The sequence below is a fragment of the Pinus tabuliformis genome, chromosome 4_2, assembly GCF_031772625.1.
Source record: "Pinus tabuliformis cultivar Carrire ecotype Pingquan chromosome 4_2, CPIR1, whole genome shotgun sequence".
In the NCBI taxonomy this organism is placed as follows: Eukaryota; Viridiplantae; Streptophyta; class Pinopsida; order Pinales; family Pinaceae; genus Pinus; species Pinus tabuliformis.
In genome coordinates, this window is record NC_142304.1 from 310,047,466 (window position 1) to 310,068,743 (window position 21,278).

A 21,278-nucleotide genomic window follows, 5' to 3' on the forward strand; every position below is an offset into this window, starting at 1 on the left:
TCTCCCCGTGTCTCCCCAAAAGGGGGACGTGGGGAAACATTTCCTCAGACGTCCCCCCATCTCGGGTGCGTGGGGTGCGAGGGGTGCGCGCACCCGACCCTGGGAGATGTGTCCCTGTGGAACACTGATTATAATAAACTAGTATAAATCCATCTTATCTCTAGATTTTTTAGGTGCTTAGCATTTTGCACCTCATTTTTCTATCTTTCTCAGTGTTTAATAGATCTAGGTTAAGAAGAATCTATGCTAGCACTATACATGATATAAACCTGTCAATGATATCTTTCTTTACTTTCAATGAGAAATTATTAAGTTGCAAACCATTGTGGATAGAAACGTTCTTTTACTTCCGCACAATCTAAACATTTGGAAGACAACAAAAGTAATGAAACAAGATAGGCTGCCTCACTTGGTTTCTTTCCTTCATCTTAAATAAAATAAGTAAATATTTAAATATTACCACCAGTGTAGCACCACCCGCATAAGACCTGTGAGTACCCGTGGGTCTTGGCATGTTCTATAGCGAGACGGGTCACTCGCATAGAACCCGTGGCTAAGTCCCATACTTGGCTAAACGCGTATTGAACCCAGCTACCAGTATAGGACCCTAACTCCATAGAGTTGAATATGCCCATTGTGGAGACACCCATAATTCTATGGCTGCAAGGGGGCTAGACTGCTCAAGCATAAATAATTTCTACAAATTGGGGCCTTGGAGAATCTCGCCAGACCTCAAACTCTATCAAAATGACTCACCATAGAATCGTAAATTCAATGTTTTATTCATTGATAGTCAAGTGGGTTCAGGCTACAACATAGCAGAGAACGTCGAGGACATCCCTACCAACCATAACTAGGTTGCAAAGCATCTCTATTTGAGCGTGAACACTGGTGTCCTGGAATGCTAAATTTTGTTAATGCATTTATCATGAATTTTCTTTTGAATCATTGTCCCTTTGTTTCGCTCCACATTATATGGCTTCCTCTATAATTTAATCTTTCTTTTAAAATGTTGCAATATTGTTTGTTAAAATTGAGGGTCCTAGATGTGTAAATTAGCAAAGCTTGAAAATAGGGTTGACAAAAATTGTTTGCAAATGCTGAAATATTGATTAGTAATTGAGAAGGCCAACGAGTGTTGCCAGATTCGCTGTAAAGCCCAGTTGCATTGGTGCATCTGGGAATAGGCATGATTGTCCATGGACAAAATATTTTTTATCTATTGGTGGAGGGCATAGCAATTACCGTTTGTAAAGTAGGAGGTCATGGGGATATGGGTACCCATATAGGATCTTAACTACATAGAGTCGAATATGTCGGGGACGAGGAATGCAAATGTGGGGTTTATAGTTTTATTATGAAAAGAGGTTTGTGCAATGGAGACAAATCAAGCATTTCATGGACCTGAGTAGAGACTAGTTCGACAATCACCTGGAAATACCCAAGCATTGTTTTGAAAGGCAATGATGCAATTGGAGAGTTTTATTATGTTGCCTTGAAAAATAAATATCAATATGGTAGGACAAAGATGATCCATATAGGGAAGAATTGTAGGAGTAGGATTGTTTCTAAAATCATATCTATAGGCAAGGCAAGGAACTACTAGAGAGGATTAGTGCAGGTTCAACCAAATTCCTATAATGTAAGGAATTTTTAACAATGTGATTCGATGCTCATCGGTGACCAGGAAGTTGCAAATATTTATCGTTAGATTCAGGAACAATTTGAGTTGCATTCTAAAGTCTCTAATTCCATTTATTGATAGTCTTTCTTGTGTCCTTGTCTCTCTTAATTTCATTGTGGTAGGATTGGAATGGGTTAAAAAATCAAGCATATCATTGAGTAAAATACACAGCCACATATCACTACATGTCATTGTGCATACTCTCTATTTTTATACAATTAGAAATGAGCAATATGATGTGTGCACAACTAAAAATCCTAGCAGACATGATGAATCCAGTCTTAGCATGGAAATCGAAACCAAGAATCATAAAATATCAATAAATTTGTGACACGGAGTAAAAAACACAATAAACGATTATATGTCAACATTGTCTATTTAGTGCAAGATACTACTAATATTTTATAATTTTCAAAGATGGTGGATGTCATCAAGCAAAGTTACTGACTTAAAGATAAGATAGTCAGTGCAACTATTTAATTTTAAATAGGCTAAATTTAGGTAATTAAATCAAGTTTGAAAATCACTAGGAACACCACCCCTGTTTATTTAAAATACACTATATTTAGGTAATTAAAACAAGTTTGAAAATCACTAGAAACACCACCCCCACATCATTTTATTTATGTACAAGATAATATTGAATAAAATTATGAGCACTTCCATTTAAATTGATTGTACATAAAATAACAAACAAGGTTGATGCTTTTAAAAGCTATATCCATCATTAAATATAAGATATGACAAGGATGACTCATAATTTTAAAGGCCATATTCATCACCAACTATAAGATAACAGTTAATGAGTTGAGAAAAAGTTTGTCTTGATATAACATGTAAACTTGATACTACTTATAACCTATGAATATTTTATCTTATTGTGCATATTTTAATTGTATAACTTCAATCTCGGTAATTTTTTACACTTAAATTGTCAAATATGTAGAAGTTACATTACACTAGCTTAAATTGGCACACAAATAAAATATCACAATTATGGAAGGGGAATGAGTAATCATTTTCACACGGGTTTAAAATTTCCCCTTGATTGGTGAGGAACCAATTCAATGCTATTTTTGGTGGAGTATTAAGTTATTAAAAAAAAAAATGTTAGTATCTTAAATGATTGAAAAAGGATATTTAGAATGTTATATAGAAGTTACCTTTCATTTAGCTATATCTACCCTAACACAACTATAATATTCCAACTCCATTTTTTTATATAGAAGTTACATTTCATGTGGCAATAGAAGTCACATTTATGTATTTTAGATAAAAGTTACATTTTACATAGCTATATCTACCTTGACATAACTATAATATTCCAACTCCATTTTTTTCACACTTTTCAACATTTTAAAGATTTGTCTACTTTAGTGTGATTATGCAATTAAATAGTTGATACTATTTAATACATATCCTATTTGCAACATTTCGAATTCTTAAGTGAGATCTTGGGTACGTTTTTGTTACTACAATATATCATGTTTTAAGTAGATGGTGTTTTATAATTCACCCAAGAGACTTTATGAACGACCTTGAATTGCATGCCTGTTTCCATTATACATCTAATATTTGCAACCTTTTCCACGTGAAGAACCCAATAGACCATGATGAACATGAAGCAAGTACCTCAAAAATTGGGGAATATTAGTTATTCTATTTCTAGAAGGGGTTAGATCCAGAGAAGGCAATGGCAGTTATCATAAATGGCTTTTGTCGGGTTGTATTTAATGAAATCCCACTAGAATTTGCTACTAAAGTAAATCAATTGATGAATTTGAAGCTTGAAGGTAGTGTTGAATAGGTGTTGCGAGGTATCTCTATAAAACTATCTATCTACATGATTCTAATGCCATGATATGGTGTCTCAATAAAACTATTGTCTAGTGACAGGTGCTAGATGTAGATAGCTTTCTCATGTCCTGTAGGTAAATTGTATCATTATATTTCTATGAAATTTCGAATTGTGTTCAAAGTTTGTTTCAGATAAGGAAATATGTATGTACTCTTGAATTTAGCTATGTTGTAAAAAGATCAAGAAAAAATTTGTTATTGCAAATAATTGGGATCTACCATGTAAGTTTACTTTACTACATGAAATTCTTGATTTGTTAGATCCCAACTAGTTAGGGTTGAATTTATCTTTGTTGTAATGAGATTAAGAATAAAGTTGTCATTTTAATCATTGAAATCTACCATGTAAGATTTATTCACTACATGAAATTGCTCATTTGTTAGAGCCCAACTTATTAGGATCATGAAGAGTCCTCTTTCATGACATTATTTATGAATGCTCCATTCTTGCTCAAAGAATTACATATTACAAAAAAGATGGAAAATTAATGAGATGCAACTGAATGGTTTCTATCTTAAAATGTGTGGAGGGAGTATAAAATCATTTTTAGTTGTGTTCAAATATTTTGGAGCACCCACTAAAGTGCTTCATTTTCCTCCTAGTTAATTCCATTTCTACTATCCCAATGCTTCTAGAAGTCCTTCTCCAAAGTGATCCCTTAAACTATCTTGGAGGGAAATTGATTACTTGATTGGAACCCATGTATTACAATTTGATTAGGAGCAAGGGATAAGAAAGCTTCATATTCTTCAGTATATTCCGCAAGTTAAAAGCATATCGAACGATTGTCTTTCTCTTTAATTGATACGACAATCACTTGAGCATTTGTTATAATTTTGAGACCTTTCTCAATGAATTATTTTCTTCTGAATCTTATGTTCTCAATTAAAGAAATTAAAGAAAAGGTGAAAATGATGCAATGGAAGGATTTTATATTTTAGTGCCTAAGAATGCCTTGCTAATGTGAATGTATTGGTATTTTCTTGACTCAAGATTAGTCGCATTTGACTTCCTAGCATTTCTTTTAATTTCATTTTTGTTGTGTTTATATTGCTATCCTTGAAGTTGGTGATTTACTGTGTGTATAATAGGAAGTATTAACTACTAAGCACACTCAATGGTGATATTGATGGATGACTAACTTCAAATTTCCCTACTTGACACTTTAGTATTACGTGATCATGCAAAGAAATTATTAATCAATATTAAAGTGAAGATGATTAACATGCAATGTTTCTTGGCTTATCATATAATTATTGCATTTTGATCCCCAATAATATATTTGATGCTACCTTTTGGTCGTTACTTGTGGAGCTTCCCTTTGGCTCAGAAAAACATCGAGGATAAATGTCCATTGGCATTGGCATTGTAATCTTTCAAACCCTTTAATGCATCATAAGCATTTGTAATTGGAATAATATGACGACTCATCTCTTCACTTATAGAAGTAACAATCAGGTCATAGGCCTTGTTATCCTTGTTCTCCCATATGTTGAGCTTGTTACCTGATGTAGGCTTGGCAGGTGCATAGTCACCTTCTTCTTCATAGACACATTTCCATAGGTCATTGAAGAAAAGGGGGTGTTTGATCTTTTTGGACCATTCATGGTAGTTTTCCTTGCCAATCAACACTACACCGACAATGGAGATTAGAGAATGCATCTTCAACAAAGATGTGAGTTGAGACTCACAAAAAGGGCAAGAAACATTGCAACAATAATATAATTGTTTCCTCAAATGTTTAAGAGAAAAAAATCTTTCTCTGAAGTCTTAAAATAACATTTCCTTTATCCTAAAAGGTACTAGTGCACAAGCCCTCAACCCTCATGATGGACCATACATTAAGTGAGAACAAAATCTTCACACAATGAACATCCACCATACATTTATTTATGACTTCAAAATATTATAATACAATTCAAATATCCACACACATATATTTGGACGGCAAAGGAGAACTCAACTACAATCAAGATTCCAACACAGCTCAAACCACGACTTAACAAAACCACAATTTGAACCACAACATTACAAGATTCCAACCATGACTTAGTAGCACCACGGCTTGAAACACAACTTAACAACACCATGGCTTGAACCATGACCTAAAAACACCACGGCTCGAACCACAACTTCATAGCACAACAACTCAGCTTTACAACACAAGTCATTTGTTCTAACTGTATATTAGTTTTGTTTTGTTTCACTTCATATTCAACTTTAGAAGATATATGACAAGATGCATAGAGAAACAACAACTATAGCTTCTATAATCGGGAGGTAGAGCTCTCGTATACAAAATGCTAGTATATTCGGTGGGAGTAGAGATTATGCTGCGAAAGAAATTCGATTTGGAGTTGATACACACCAACAATGTTGCAAAGTATTGAACAACTTACATATGCAACGAAGGTGACAATGGGACCAAAGGGTTGCAATGTTGTTATTGAACAATTTTTGGAGCTTCATAGTTCATGAAGGATGGTTTCACTGTAGAAAAAAGTATTGAGTTCAGAGACAAAGTAAAGAATGTAGATGTTACTCTCGTTAAGCAAGTGGGCAATGCAACTAATGTTGTTGCCCAACATTTTGTTGATGTGGAAGACTCTAGCATGATTGAGTCAAGGAGAGTGTAGAGTGTCAAGGCTCTACAAAAAATGGAGATAGTTGTAGCAATGGATAGATGAAACGCTCACGCCAACATATCTGATGGGCTAAGTAGATAGGAGTTACAAAGCAGGGGGTAGATAAGCAGAAAAACGCTCATAGAAAACCTATAATGGGAACGTTGTCAGGGAACAACATCATAGAGAAACGCCTAAATTGAACTGTGGACCTATGGTTCTGATACCATGTTAGGCTGAAGAATCACATATTAGGTTGCCAATTAGGGTTTTCACTAATCTGGACATCATTATATATGCATCAAAGTGGTGATGTTTGGGATTCCAAATTCCAAAGTCTGTTTAAATTACTCTATTTTCTTTATTTACATACTTTTCTCAATCTTTGAGCATTAGGTGTCTAACATTTCCAACCAAGAGTTCAGCCAATGGGGATTGAGGATTAGGTGACCAACATTTCCACCCAAGATTTTAGCTAATGGGGAGAGGGGCAAAGCCCATAGAACCCACGGGGGCTTCACTCAATGAACCTATGACATAGCACGTGTGTTCATGGCATACTAAACAACACCCTTAATTTGACTACATATTGGAAAAGGCCTCTAAATGTCACCTTATTTAACCCCCTACCAATATGAACTAAATACACCTTCCCATTTTAAAACACCCCTACTCTCACTAGATATTGTAGGTATCCATTTTGTCATTAACATTTTTTATACCCCTTTATATTTTTCATTAACTTTGAGCTCCATTTTTTATATTCACCAATATAAAAACCCTTTACCCCCTATTATATGGTCAATGTATTATGTCATTTTCTCCTCAATATATATACCCCAATATGAATGCACGTGGTATGGTATTGCTCCCCTAGTGAAGCCCTCGTGATAGAACCACCCAATCAACCCTCAATTTGCCAAATGCAGAGCCATGGATCTCAATGGGCTAGCATTCATGAAAATCTTTCAAATATTATCCAATTTTCTGACGAACTTAGAGGGTCTTGCAGTTTGGATACGCTAGCTATTTGCGATGAGAACATTAAACACAAAAAAATATCAAGAGCTACAGACAAGGGTGGGTCAGCCAGCCCTCTCGAGCCCAAAGCCATCAGGTTCAGTAGATCCACAACGGCGAGGGAAATTTGCTGACAAGAAGATGAATTATAGATCTACATGGGTGATAGGAACATGACCGTGTGTCAAGGAAGCCAAAATCCTAGCTAGATCCAATCTCTTGAAAATATATAATTATAAAAAACAGTCGGCATCATACAATTATGAATTTTTAATTCAACACACTTTTAGTGCAATATGAAAATATAAAAAGTGAAATGTAAACACTGTGTGTTGAGTTCTAAAAGCCAATGTACAATAGTACAGAGGCTGGGCTGAATGGCATTAATGTACCAATTCATGTCAATTTGTTTATGAAAATGAAGATAAAACATGTGAATTCAATGTAGTAGACAATAGACTAGCACTAAATTAACCACTAAGATATAGCACCATTTGCAATTATGATTTTTTTTCGTGTAAAAAATATTGAAAATGCCAAAAAAAATTCGAAAAGGTGTAACTTTATATGCTATAAAAACATCATATAAATATAGAGGATGAGCATAATACAGAGTAAGAATAAGATACTTGATAGTGTTTGATGGGTAAGAGCATTCCTTTGAATTGAGAGATTTTATGTGACTGCTCATATTTCTTATTCCATCTATATAATAGATATATTAGATATATTGAACTCTGATTTTCTTTTAAGATCTAGAGAAATTGGTAACTGGTCAGGATTATTTAGGCGAGGCTTAGGTTCAAAGCTAATTGGCTGCTACTATAACCTTGAAGCTAACTTTGATATATTAACCAATTGAACTATCTAGAACTTTAAGGCATGGGAAACCTCTTACACGCCTAAACACCTATTTTTCAATTGAATTGAATGTATCTTCATTGAACCTAAAGCAAAGAAGATATAGTTTGAAAATTGATGTGGTCCAACATATTTTCCATGAAAAACCATAAAATCACATAACTATTAGTCAAATTATGCTTGAAGATGTTAATAGATCATAAATTTTGCCATGTACAAGGCATGTGCATTAATGGCTTGGCCTAAATTTCAAAGGCCAACCAAGATAAAAAGGTGTTTTAGACTACTGAGCTAGCCGGATGTAAATAAGAAGAAATTGCTTTTGTAACGTCAAAATGAAACTTAGCCGATCACAACATAGGAGTATTCTACTCAAGTGTCAGCAAGGAACTATGAAACTGCCAATTCAAATTGTGTATGTTTTCTGAATCAATCAGTGTGTCTCTTTAACAAGAAATTGCCTTTGTAACTTTAAAATGAGGACATCATCAATCACAACATAGCATTATTCTACTAAGTGTCAGCAAGGAATTATAAGACTGCCAATTCAAATTGTGTACTTAGTACTGAAATCAATCTGTGTCCCTTACAGTAGACAACCAAGGACACCCATCTCTTTCCAGTTTCTCTGATTTTCAGAATAACCTGAAAAGAAATACTGTTTGATTGTTAGCAAAAGAAGAAAATACTCTTTTTATAGTAAGAATGGAAATAAACTCGAACTGGACAGAGTTGTTGAAAATGTTAGCATCAAGTGTTTCATGGAGGTAGCGTAACTGTTGTATGGTCTAAAAGGATTGAGTACCTATACAGATTGGAATCTAACAGCTGCTACAAGAAGTCCCATATGCTTCTACATTCATCCACGTTCTCTTCATTGTCATCTTCTTCTTCCTGCTCTCTGTTCCACGGTTCCTCGTATGTATTTTGAACAATTTTATTTGGGTTTCTGTCGGTCATCTCAATAATGTCTAGAATCTTTTGCTTGATCCAAGGATCGAGTATTTCCTGATGCAAATCTGTTGGCGAAAGACCCAGAATACTGACACATTCTTCTTTAAATGCCATGTCATTTGATGACATGATCAAGCCAGAGATAGATCTTGATAATTCTGGTGCATGTGCTTTCATCTGCGTGTTTATAAGCCATCAAAAACCAATCATTTCTATAATAGCATTTTGTAAAGCCTGTCATTGAAGTTACGGTGGCCAATATAACAACTAATAAACATTTCAACTGGATGAACTCTTTGAGATTATCAATTTAGTCAACCTTGAAAGATCATTCCTATGAGATATTTCAAGGTCATAAATATCGCTAGTATTAGAATTCTTAGCATCATGAATATTGTCATTACAGAGAGATAACTGAACAAGCCTAAGTTTAATAATATACTTTGTACTATACCTTGCTTGCACGCTGGCTAAGAAAATGTTCTGGATTACTTTCTTTGAGTTCATCCATTGCCATCCCCAAAGAATCCTTTAAAATTTTCAATTCAGAAGACGTCTTCTTTCTCTTTTTTAAGCATTTGTTCCGAATTAAGGATAAATGATCATTTTTCTTCCATTTCTTTGAACAACTTAGAGAATAGAACATAATATTTGTACAGAATTGAATATATTTTCAGCTGGATATTTTTTCTGATATTTGTGAAGAACAATATCAAAGCCTGCAACTGTTTGCATTCCTTCCAGCTCAATTACAGCATCACCAAAATTATCAACCCGGATGCCTTTTAGAGTCAAACCATACTTTATCCAGTTAACACTACTCAGAGCTTGTACTGTTGGAGGTGTGACCGTACTTGGAAAGTAATCTTCAAAATATAAAACCTGCATATATATCATCCTTGTTCAAGTTGTTATGCATGAACATACAATAACAATTTGCCAATCCCGCCAGAACTAATTTCCTAATCAAATATACAGTGAAAGCATTATAAGCAATTTACAATGAAAAACTGGACAAAATAGTATACAATAATCACAACAATAATAATTATTATTATAATTATAATAAACTAGTATAAATCCAGCTTAATCCTAGATTGTTTGGGTGCTTAAAAGTTTGCACCTCATTTTTCTATCTTTCTCAGTGTTTAATAGATCTGGGTTAAGAAGAATCTATGCTAGCACTATACATGATATAAACCTGTCAATGATATCTTTCTTTACTTCCAATGAGAAATTACTAAGTTGCAAACCATTGTGGATAGAAACGTTCTTTTAATTCCACACAATCTAAACATTTGGAAGACAACAAAAGTAATGAAACAAGATAGGCTGCCTCACTTGGTTTCTTTCCTTCATCTTAAATTAAATAAGTAAATATTTAAATATTACCACCAGTGTAGCACCACCCGCATAAGACCTGTGAGTACCCGTGGGTCTTGGCAAGTTCTATAGCGAGACGAGTCACTCGCATAGAACCCGTGGCTAAGACCTGTACTTGGCTAAATGCGTACTAGACCCGACTACCCGTATAGGACCCACGGGTTTGGCATTAGACCTGTATCGGACCCTTATAAGACTTGTCGGTCCTCAATTTGCAATTTTTTTCTTTTTTTTTTGGGAAATGAGGTGGAGCGAAAGGGAAATTGGAGGCAAGAAAATGCTTTATAAGCACCTCTCTCCCTTCCATTTGTCATTCATTTGCCATTTGAGTGTTTGACTAATTTCTATGTGTGTTGAGTGACTCCATTGCACAGTGAAGGCGCTGTTGGAGGAGGCTAAAGGAGGCTTCATCAGATCAAACCCCGAGGCTTCATCAGATCAGACCCCGCTTCACTAGAAACATGTAGGATTCATGAACAAACTTTGGATTTCTTGTTTGAATGTTTTCCATGTAATTTTTTTTTGTTTCCAATTTGATTTTTTTTTTCTTTTTTTACAATTGTTTTTTGGGTCTTCAGGCTAAGGAGAGGCCCTTGTGTGGTTGAGAAACTCAACAACAATGCCTACGGATTGAGGACACTGCCACATACAGGCCTTGTGTCTGCGGGCTGAGGAGAGCCCTGTGGCTGAGAAACTGAGACAAGGCCCAAAAATAATTGTAAATTAAAAAAAAATTAAAAACAAAAAAATTGAGACAGGACTGGGAAAACAATTAAAATACTTTGTAACAAAAAAAATAATTATTGAATTTAGAATTGCAGATTCCATAATATCAATTAAAGTTTAAAAATTTAATTTTTTTTCTTCTAGATCCCGTCACCATTGATGAGCCCCAAAAATGTACAATTGTTTGGGCTCATTCAACCTCCTAATTTGGCTTAGTCCACCATTCTCATTTGTTTATTGCATGTTTTTTATTATTTTTATGTTAATAGAGTGAATTTGGTTAGTCATTATGCCAACAAGTCTAATGGGTGTTTTGTGTAGCCTTTTTGGTCAACTTGGAGACAAAATGGAAGGTCTTAATGAGCACTTGGCAGCCAAATTCGTGGGAGAACAAGCTAGAGGATTTGTAGGAAGGCGTCCCCCTCATTTATGGGCCCTTACCTCGAATTCTCCACCATCAGCTCGGAGTTCAAGGGCCACCGAATCAATCAGCTCAAGGGCAGCCAAGCAAGTCAAGTTGGACTGCTGTTAACTACAAGTCTTGGGCAGCCAAGTCCCTAAATTTTAGGAGGACTGTTGGGTCCTCAAATTGTATAAATAAGAAGGCTTAGGGCCTCATTTGGGTTAGCTAGTGGGTAGTCATTTTGTAGCTAGCAGTTAGCCAGTAGTTAGTCATTTTGTAATTCGATTTGTAGGCCATGGATTAGCTTTGTTTTCAGCTCATGTTCAAGTTCTTCTTGTGGACAGTTTGATGTAACTCTTCATTCTTGTTTAATAAAGATGAATCCAGCTTTACACCAGCTCTAAATCTCTCTTGGGAGGCTGTAGCTCTTGGGGTTGGGCCCATCTCAAGCGCCCAGTACCTCCCTTGTTTATCTTTACATGTGTTTGCTGCATTCTCATAATAAAATCTGCTATTTAGATTTAAATGTTGTGTTGTTGTTTAGGTTGCTTTTGATGATTAGAAAAGGTTTTAATGTTCAGATTTGCTTGATAGGTTAATCACAGGGAAGATCTTCAGAAAAAGGCTGCCAAACACCTTGGATCTCACCTCCCCCTTTGTGGAATCATGAGCTGGGACCAATGTGACTTTGCTGCCAACAAAAACACTTTCTTTGCTTCACCATGCAATCATTAGTGTTTGAATCTCATTTGCAGAACTCGATATCAGTTTGGATGCATGTTTAGGTTTTATAATCACTTAGTTTCATAATCATTTCACATGGTTTCACTGCAAATAGACTTCTGTTCATTTCCTTTGCTGTTAGGTCATATTAGAGTGAAGTAACTAGGTCATAGGTTTTATAACTAGATCTTTGTTTTCTTGCATGACTTTGTTGGTTCAGTTGTAAACACTATGCAGGGCACCTTCATCACCTCCTCGTTCATCTAAGCCTCGTCCAGATCAGCTTCCCCATCACCAAGTCTGTTTCCTCATCTCCCATCTGCTCTTTTGCCACGTAACCCTACCTTCTTGCTCTTCCATTGCCTAAACCTTCGTTGATGCAAGTCAGCCTTCCACATCATCTCACCACTCCATCCATCAGCTCCTGGATCACTTCAGACCCCCATCCTACCTCCATAACCATCCATGCATCTTCCATCAACCGTCCATCCTCAAACATCCCATTTCAGAACATCCTGTAGAAGAATTGCAGACCTTCCTGTAGAAATTCCTGAGTTTCCTGTAGGATCCCCTGCAGACATCCTGTAGGAGCCCACACACTCGGTTGCTGAGCATCTGAACGTGAGGAACCTCTGTGGACTGATGCTAAGGATCCCTTGGGACCTCCCCTAGCCATCCTGACCTTGCCCATGCTCTCCTTCCATTCCAACCGCTCCTGCACAACCAAACCCTAATCAAAAGCATCATCACAATAAATCCAACCACTTAATGACAAAATACAAAAACATGTCTTTTCAAGTGCAAGTAGCTTAGATTCATGTATTTCAACTCACTGCATGTAATAGCATCATTGGTAGACGCTTCATTCACGTTTTTGCATTGTAAGGGTCAAGCTAGTTAAATTAGGGTTTATTAGGGTTTCTATGCTTTGTTAGCTTTCCATTTCCTTTTTGCAAAGTAGGTTAGCTTCCTTCAAGATAGCTTTCGTCCATCACTCATAAAGCTTCTTCTGTGAGCCTATAGAAGTTGGCTTGAGCCCTAGCGGACTTGTGCCAGCTGACCAAGTGACAGCTGCGACAAGAGCTAGTACTTGTGCATACAGCACCGTCGCTTCCAAGTTTGTACGAACTACCGGGTTGATAAAATTAGAGATAGGAAGCTCCAGGAGTTGTAGCATTATTGCTACAATACTGGAGCCCACCATCTTTTTGGCGCCGTTGCCGGGGAAGCGGCAGAGTATTGGTGATTGTTGCTATTCTTCTATTTTCTACTACAACCTTCTGCTAAGTAGTTTATTTCATTTCCATTATGCAATTTCATTTATGCAAAAGTAGATTAGCATTTCTTGCTTTCATAGATTAGCATTTCCTGCTTTCCTAGAATAGCCTTTCAATTCCGCAATTTCCTTTCTGCAAGCGTAGACTAGCATTTCATTCTTGCAATTTCATTTGAGCAAAATAGATTAGTCCTTTCCTGCTTTCATTTCAATTCCGCATTTTCATTTTCACAAGATAGTTAGTTGCAGTTCAATCTGTTTCAGTTTCGCAAGTAGAAGTAGGAAAAAGCAAAAAACAACCAAAAAGATTTCATTTCGTGCTTTGTAGGAGTAGAGATAAGTTAGAAAAATGATTGCACAACACCCCCACTGCTTCACACAGCCAACGTTCTTCTTCGATGGCTGTGATGAAAGAACCCCTGGGTGGACATCAAGGCATATTTAAAGAACCTCTAGGGGAGAAGAAGAAGAAAACATTCCTCTGCAGCAAATGGCTACAAGCAGAAATGTTGGGAGCAGTCCCTTATCCAAAGATGAATTTGCAAATCAGATCGAAGATTTCAAGAGTGATATGAGGCAGTTTCTTGCCATACAACTGGATACCTTGCGGATCCAAAAGAAGCAAGAAGAAGCCAAGAGGGCTTTGGCCATTTTTTGTCCTAGGTGCACTAGAAAGCATCCTAGGAACGAATGTCCAATGCACCCTCTAGAAGTGTGTTTCATCTGTGAAGAATACCATCCTACAGATCAGTGCCCTTCCTTGCCCAGAATCAAAGCTACATATCAAAGAGCCAAAGGAGCCACTGAATCACTCTATTACATGAACCAAAGTTGGCCGCATGGACCTAGATCTTACTAGCAGGAACTGCAAGGGATACCCGAGACCTATTATGACCCTTATCAAGCCACTTTCATGCCTTCTTGGGATCCCCCTGCTCATCCTTTCTGGTCTACACCTCCTCCTTGGTCATATCCTCCTTGTTCCTTCACAGATCCATATTATGCCCAACCAGTTGCTCATTCATTTCACTCTTATGCTCAGCCACAGCCTCAGTGGAATGCACCTTATCAGGAGTGGAGGCCCCAGTACAACTCTCATCCCACTCATTTTCCTCCACCACCTGCTCATCCACAACCATCGCCTCCTCCTCCACCAAGGCAACCCCAAATGCCTACCCAACCACAATGCCATCCATCTCCATCTCAATTTCACACCTCCACTCAACTACCCGTACCATTTCCAAAGCCACACAATGGAGCAGCTCAACCCCATTGCAAATCTGAGGCACAACATGTGCAAATGACTCCTCTTGAGCTCAATGATGTTCACCAAAGCTCAGGAAGAGTGTTGCAAAACAGAGACTCTATTGAAAGCATGGAAGGACCAAAGGAAAAAGAAGATTCCAAAGAGGAGATCAAAGAACCATGGGCTGCACTTGATGAAGAGAAGAGATCAGAATCAGAGATCGAGAGAGTTCCTTCATGGTTACCATCAAATCTTCCATGCATTCAAGAGAAAGATCAACAAAAAGAGGAAGATGAGAAAGTCATGATAGAAGGTGACATGAAGAATGATCCAAGTCAGCAAGATGACCAAGGATATCAAAGCTATATTGAGATATGGTTTCAGAAGGTCACTAAGTTGCAGCAGTACTCTCCTCTTCAGCTATGTTTTGTACTTTCAAAGTCAGATCATTTTGTCTCTGAGATCTGGATACTTGTCCAAGCATGCATTTCGAGCCTTCACATCATTTTGTCTCTAATCTCGATGTGCACATGGCTCCATTGGAAGTATTCTTATACTTGAAAATGATTTTGTTTTTCAAGTAGGGTAGGGTAGGAAAAAAGAAAAAAAAAAGGAAAAAAAATGAAAATAAGAGAAAAATAAAAATCTAAGGTGAAAACCTCCTCGGAGGCGCCTTAGATTGGTTCATTGATTGAAAACCTCCATGAGGCGGTCAATGGGTTGGGAAAAAAGAGAAAATAGAATAAGATCTTTGGGTGAAAACCTCCCTTGGAGGCGCCCAAGGCAGGCAATTAGGGTGAAAACCTCCATGAGGCGCCCTAGTTGTTTTTTTTCAAAAAAAAAAAGAGAAAAAGAAAAAAGAACAAATAAAACTAATTTCCATTGGCTAATTGCAGGTTGCAAGAAGGACATTGTAGGTCAGGAGGAGCACTCAAATCAAGGTCAAAGTAATTGTTCTTGTGCCTTCTACAGGAAGCTCTGTATTTCTACAGGAAACATCCTGTAGAACCTTTGGACGAGCCAAATCCAATTTCAAAAGTGAATCTGATGGTGGGAATCTGTTGATTAGGCCTACAAGCACTTGTGTGTCCATCCCTTGCCTTTCTCCATCATTTTTTCACCTCCTTGTGCTTCTCATTGTGCTTCTACAGGAACTTCCTGTAGAAATTGTGGGGAACTAGGCATGCATTTCAAAAAGTGGTTTGGCGAACGTGGTAGCTTCCTCAAGGGTTCAAAAGCCCTCATGCAATCTTCCAACTCCTCCTCCATCATCTCCATACCTGCATCACAGCCAAAATTCATTTTGTCATCCCATGCAACCAAAATGCAATGTGCCTTGAAGCAAAAACACATAGAGCAGAATTTGTTTATGCCATAACTTGAAAACCATGCATCCATTTGACAAACCGTTTTATGGGGAATTGTACAAGGTTGATGACAACATGCCTGAGCAGTTTCATGCAATTCCGGTGCACGGTTTCCAAGAAATCAGCCTCCATCACCATCAGCCATTTTTGCATTTTCTCCATAACCGTGCATCCGTTTTAAAACTTGTTTCATGGGGAGATGCGCATGGGTGATAGTAGCCTACCCAAGCAGTTTCAGCCGATTCCGATGCACAGTTTCCGAGAAATCGACCTTTGAAATCTTCAGCCATTTTCCATTTTTCTCGAAATCCGTGCATCCATTGATCACGAATTTGCTATGGGAGATGCATAATGATGGTAGGAACATGCTCACCGAGTTTCAGATCAAACCGATTTACCGTTTGGGAGAAATGGCAAAAAGAAGTTCTGGTCCTGTGAAAATTCAATGGCAGCAGTTTGAGGGTGCAGATCTGAACGTGGAAATGAACTCTTGTTGCATGCATCTGGCCAGAGGACACCTGCACAAGGGAAAGCAATCAAAATCATCAGCCACGCCCTCATGCAATCAAGGAATCAAAGCATGCAGCAGCAGAAAGCTTCACAAGCAGCCGTTTGATTTCAGGTACGTGACTTAACCTTGTTCATCTATTTGCATAGATCTAATCTAAAGCAATGCATGAATGAATGAGATGAGTGGATTCAGCCAAGAAGGGAGCCACGTTCAATTGCACTCAGCAAGGCAAAAATCACGCATGCATGGATCAGCCATTCACGTGAAGTTCAAAAACAAAACACAGTCAGTTGGGGATATTCTAAACTCTAAGTGCAACTAATGGAATTGAATACAAGCAGAGAACAAATAGATAACAACAGCAGTTCATGACATTACTGTAGTTCTAAAAAGCCACGCACGCTTGGCCACTGCACTCCTTCACCACAAATCACGCAAACATTAATCAACGCTCAACTGAAACTCACAGATGGTTGCCAACTTGCACTTGCATCATGTTTAACTCGGAGTATACATCCTCTGCCTCCACAGTCGACTTAACCTATCGTCCTCCACTGAGTTTCCTACCTGGTTCAAATTTCACTCGTGCATCGGGCTCACTCAAAGGCAGAATCACGTTCTACAGGAAACGGGTGGGGTCTTCTACAGGAAAGTGCAGCAGAGCAGCGAAGCCTGAGTTTCTCTTCATCAAGTTTGGAGCTTGAAGAAAGGTGAAAATAGCTAAGGTGGATCATGCTATTTTATTGTTCGTTCACTTGCACGTGATATTGCAGAGGGTATGAAAGCCGTGGAATTGCTTTTAGAGCTTTCAAAGGATATGGCTGTGTGTGAACAGATTGGCAAGGTACAAGGTTGTATCCTCCTCCTTGTAACAATGTCAAATAGTGACAATCCTAAAGCTGCTAAGGATGCAAACGAATTTCTGGAGAATCTCCCATACAGTGAGCATAATGTAGTGCAAATGGCACAGGCGAACTATTTCAAGCCCTTGATACAGAACCTGAGAGCAGGGTCTGACACAATGAAGATTGTTATAGCAAGTAAGTTGTGAGAGATAGGTTTAACAGATGAAAACAACGCTGCATTGCTCACAGAGGGAGTTGTATTTCCACTTCTTGAAATGATTTCAAATGTTAATTTGAAGTCAAAATTAGCAGCCATTGGGGCACTTCAAAATCTTTCAAGTTTACCTGAGAATGCGTTACAAATGATCCAAGATGGGGTGGTCTGACCCATCTTGGACCTTCTATGCACACCACTGTCAACTATATTTGCTTTGAGAGAAAAAGCTGCTAATACCTATGCAAACCTTGCTATGTCTACAGCATTGCCCCAAAGAACAAATGACACAACAGCTGCATTATTGGGATCTGATGAGATCATATACCAGTTATTATCTTTAATAAATTGGACACCACCTTCAATACATGGAAGCATTGTTCGAGCATTCCATGCCATTTGTTGTGTACCAGCGGCTGTTGAGGCAAGGACAACTTGATCTATCTTATGTTCTGTTCTGCTTCTGTTATCAATTCTTAGTAGAGTTCAAATCCAAGATTAAGAATGCCATTCGATTCAGTTAAAGGCCTGGAAACACTCTTTCCCATCCAGATTTGGCATGCACTATCTATTCTCGGGCAGCTCATTGTACTTGTGTGCTTTTATAATACATTAGACTTGCCATTCATGTTGGATTCGTCAGCTTTCAGGCAGCGCAGTTCAAGGAGAAGGCACCCCCAGCCAAGCAAGTAAAATCAGTGAAATTGGTTCTACAGGAAGCTAGCAGACTGTTTCTACAGGAAGACAGAGACTGTTTCTACAGGAAGCCAACGAACAGTTTCTACAGGAAAGTTTGGAAAGCGGGAAGCCAAAGGAGAAATCGGCCGAGATGCTAGCCAAGGAAGTCACCAGGGCCATCAAGGACAAGGGGAGAGATTTGGTTGCTCAGAGGATGAGCAACACTTTCAGTAGGGGGGTGATGATGAGCCCCAAAAATGTACAGTTGTTTGGGCTCATTCAACCTCCTAATTTGGCTTAGTCCACCATTCTCATTTGTTTATTGCATGTTTTTTATTATTTTTATGTTAATAGAGTGAATTTGGTTAGTCATTATGCCAACAAGTCTAATGGGTGCTTTGTGTAGCCTTTTTGGTCAACTTGGAGACAAAATGGAAGGTCTTAATGAGCACTTGGCAGCCAAATTCGTGGGAGAACAAGCTAGAGGATTTGTAGGAAGGTGTCCCCCTCATTTATGGGCCCTTACCTCGAATTCTCCACCATCAGCTCGGAGTTCAAGGGCCACCGAATCAATCAGCTCAAGGGCAGCCAAGCAAGTCAAGTTGGACTGCTGTTAACTACAAGTCTTGGGCAGCCAAGTCCCTAAATTTTAGGAGGACTGTTGGGTCCTCAAATTGTATAAATAAGAAGGCTTAGGGCCTCATTTTGGTTAGCTAGTGGGTAGTCATTTTGTAGCTAGTAGTTAGCCAGTAGTTAGTCATTTTGTAATTCGATTTGTAGGCCATGGATTAGCTTTGCTTTCAGCTCATGTTCAAGTTCTTCTTGTGGACAGTTTTGATGTAACTCTTCATTCTTGTTTAATAAAGATGAATCCAGCTTTACACCAGCTCTAAATCTCTCTTGGGAGGCTGTAGCTCTTGGGGTTGGGCCCATCTCAAGCGCCCAGTACCTCCCTTGTTTATCTTTACATGTGTTTGCTGCATTCTCATAATAAAATCTACTATTTAGATTTAAATGTTGTGTTGTTGTTTAGGTTGCTTTTGATGATTAGAAAAGGTTTTAATGTTCAGATTTGCTTGATAGGTTAATCACAGGGAAGATCTTCAGAAAAAGGCTGCCAAACACCTTGGATCTCACCTCCCCCTTTGTGGAATCATGAGCTGGGACCAATGTGACTTTGCTGCCAACAAAAACACTTTCTTTGCTTCACCATGCAATCATTAGTGTTTGAATCTCATTTGCAGAACTCGATATCAGTTTGGATGCATGTTTAGGTTTATAATCACTTAGTTTCATAATCGTTTCACATGGTTTCACTGCAAATAGACTTCTGTTCATTTCCTTTGCTGTTAGGTCAGATTAGAGTGAAGTAACTAGGTCATAGGTTTTATAACTAGATCTTTGTTTTCTTGCATGACTTTGTTGGTTCAGTTGTAAACACTATGCAGGGCACCTTCATCACCTCCTCGTTCATCTAAGCCTCGTCCAGATCAGCTTCCCCATCACCAAGTCTGTTTCCTCATCTCCCATCTGCTCTTTTGCCACGTAACCCTACCTTCTTGCTCTTCCATTGCCTAAACCTTCGTTGATGCAAGTCAGCCTTCCACATCATCTCACCACTCCATCCATCAGCTCCTGGATCACTTCAGACCCCCATCCTACCTCCATAACCATCCATGCATCTTCCATCAACCGTCCATCCTCAAACATCCCATTTCAGAACATCCTGTAGAAGAATTGCAGACCTTCCTGTAGAAATTCCTGAGTTTCCTGTAGGATCCCCTGCAGACATCCTGTAGGAGCCCACACACTCGGTTGCTGAGCATCTGAACGTGAGGAACCTCTGTGGACTGATGCTAAGGATCCCTTGGGACCTCCCCTAGCCATCCTGACCTTGCCCATGCTCTCCTTCCATTCCAACCGCTCCTGCACAACCCCTAATCAAAAGCATCATCACAATAAATCCAACCACTTAATGACAAAATACAAAAACATGTCTTTTCAAGTGCAAGTAGCTTAGATTCATGTATTTCAACTCACTGCATGTAATAGCATCATTGGTAGAAGCTTCATTCACATTTTTGCATTGTAAGGGTCAAGCTAGTTAAATTAGGGTTTATTAGGGTTTCTATGCTTTGTTAGCTTTCCATTTCCTTTTTGCAAAGTAGGTTAGCTTCCTTCAAGATAGCTTTCGTCCATCACTCATAAAGCTTCTTCTGTGAGCCTATAGAAGTTGGCTTGAGCCCTAGCGGACTTGTGCCAGCTGACCAAGTGACAGCTGCGACAAGAGCTAGTACTTGTGCATACAGCACCGTCGCTTCCAAGTTTGTACGAACTACCGGGTTGATAAAATTAGAGATAGGAAGCTCCAGGAGTTGTAGCATTATTGCTACAATACTGGAGCCCACCAACCATGCCACCAAAAGGGTACTAGAAAGTCTTGTGATCCAGCATGGGCACATGGTCAATGACTCATTGCCGGTAATGAGCACCATGTCAAGTACAATTATTGCAATGCCACAATGTATGCAGGCATAAACACGCTAAAATACCACCTAGCTAAAATTCCTGGGAATGGTGTGGGATGTTGTCAAAATTGCCTTGATGAAGTCACCACTGAAATGGCAGCTTCTTTGGAAGCCATTAAAGAAGAAAGTTCTAAGAGGGAAAAAATGAAGGATGAGATTGTTGGGATAGGTAGATCTTCATCTCAAAGTGAAACACAAATTCAAAGTCCAGGCATTGGTAACTCCTCTTCAAGTGTTGTGGCAAACAAGAGTTTAACCTCTTCTTTCTTTAGTCCTTGTACAACTCCAAGATCTCAACCAACCTTGGAGCGTTTAATGAAAAGAAGAGGAAGGAGGCAGATATGGCAGTGAGGACATTCTGGTACCATAACAGTCTT

At 38.3% G+C, this 21,278-nt stretch overlaps 1 protein-coding gene across 2 annotated transcripts in view; it reads right to left on the minus strand.

Annotated features, from left to right (window-relative positions):
- Positions 1-8,231: 8,231 nt before the first annotated feature.
- Positions 8,232-21,278, minus strand: part of LOC149169217 (type 2 DNA topoisomerase 6 subunit B-like) — a 397,612-nt gene continuing 384,565 nt past the window's right edge. For both annotated transcript variants that reach the window (XM_089427042.1, XM_089427041.1), the window contains exons 10-12: positions 9,456-9,883; positions 8,853-9,178; positions 8,232-8,692 (exon numbers count right to left, since the gene is read on the minus strand). In XM_089427042.1, the coding sequence (XP_089283168.1) occupies positions 9,632-9,883 (252 nt within the window). In that variant the 3' untranslated portion in view covers positions 8,232-8,692; positions 8,853-9,178; positions 9,456-9,631. The remainder of the gene's footprint in view (positions 8,693-8,852; positions 9,179-9,455; positions 9,884-21,278) is intronic.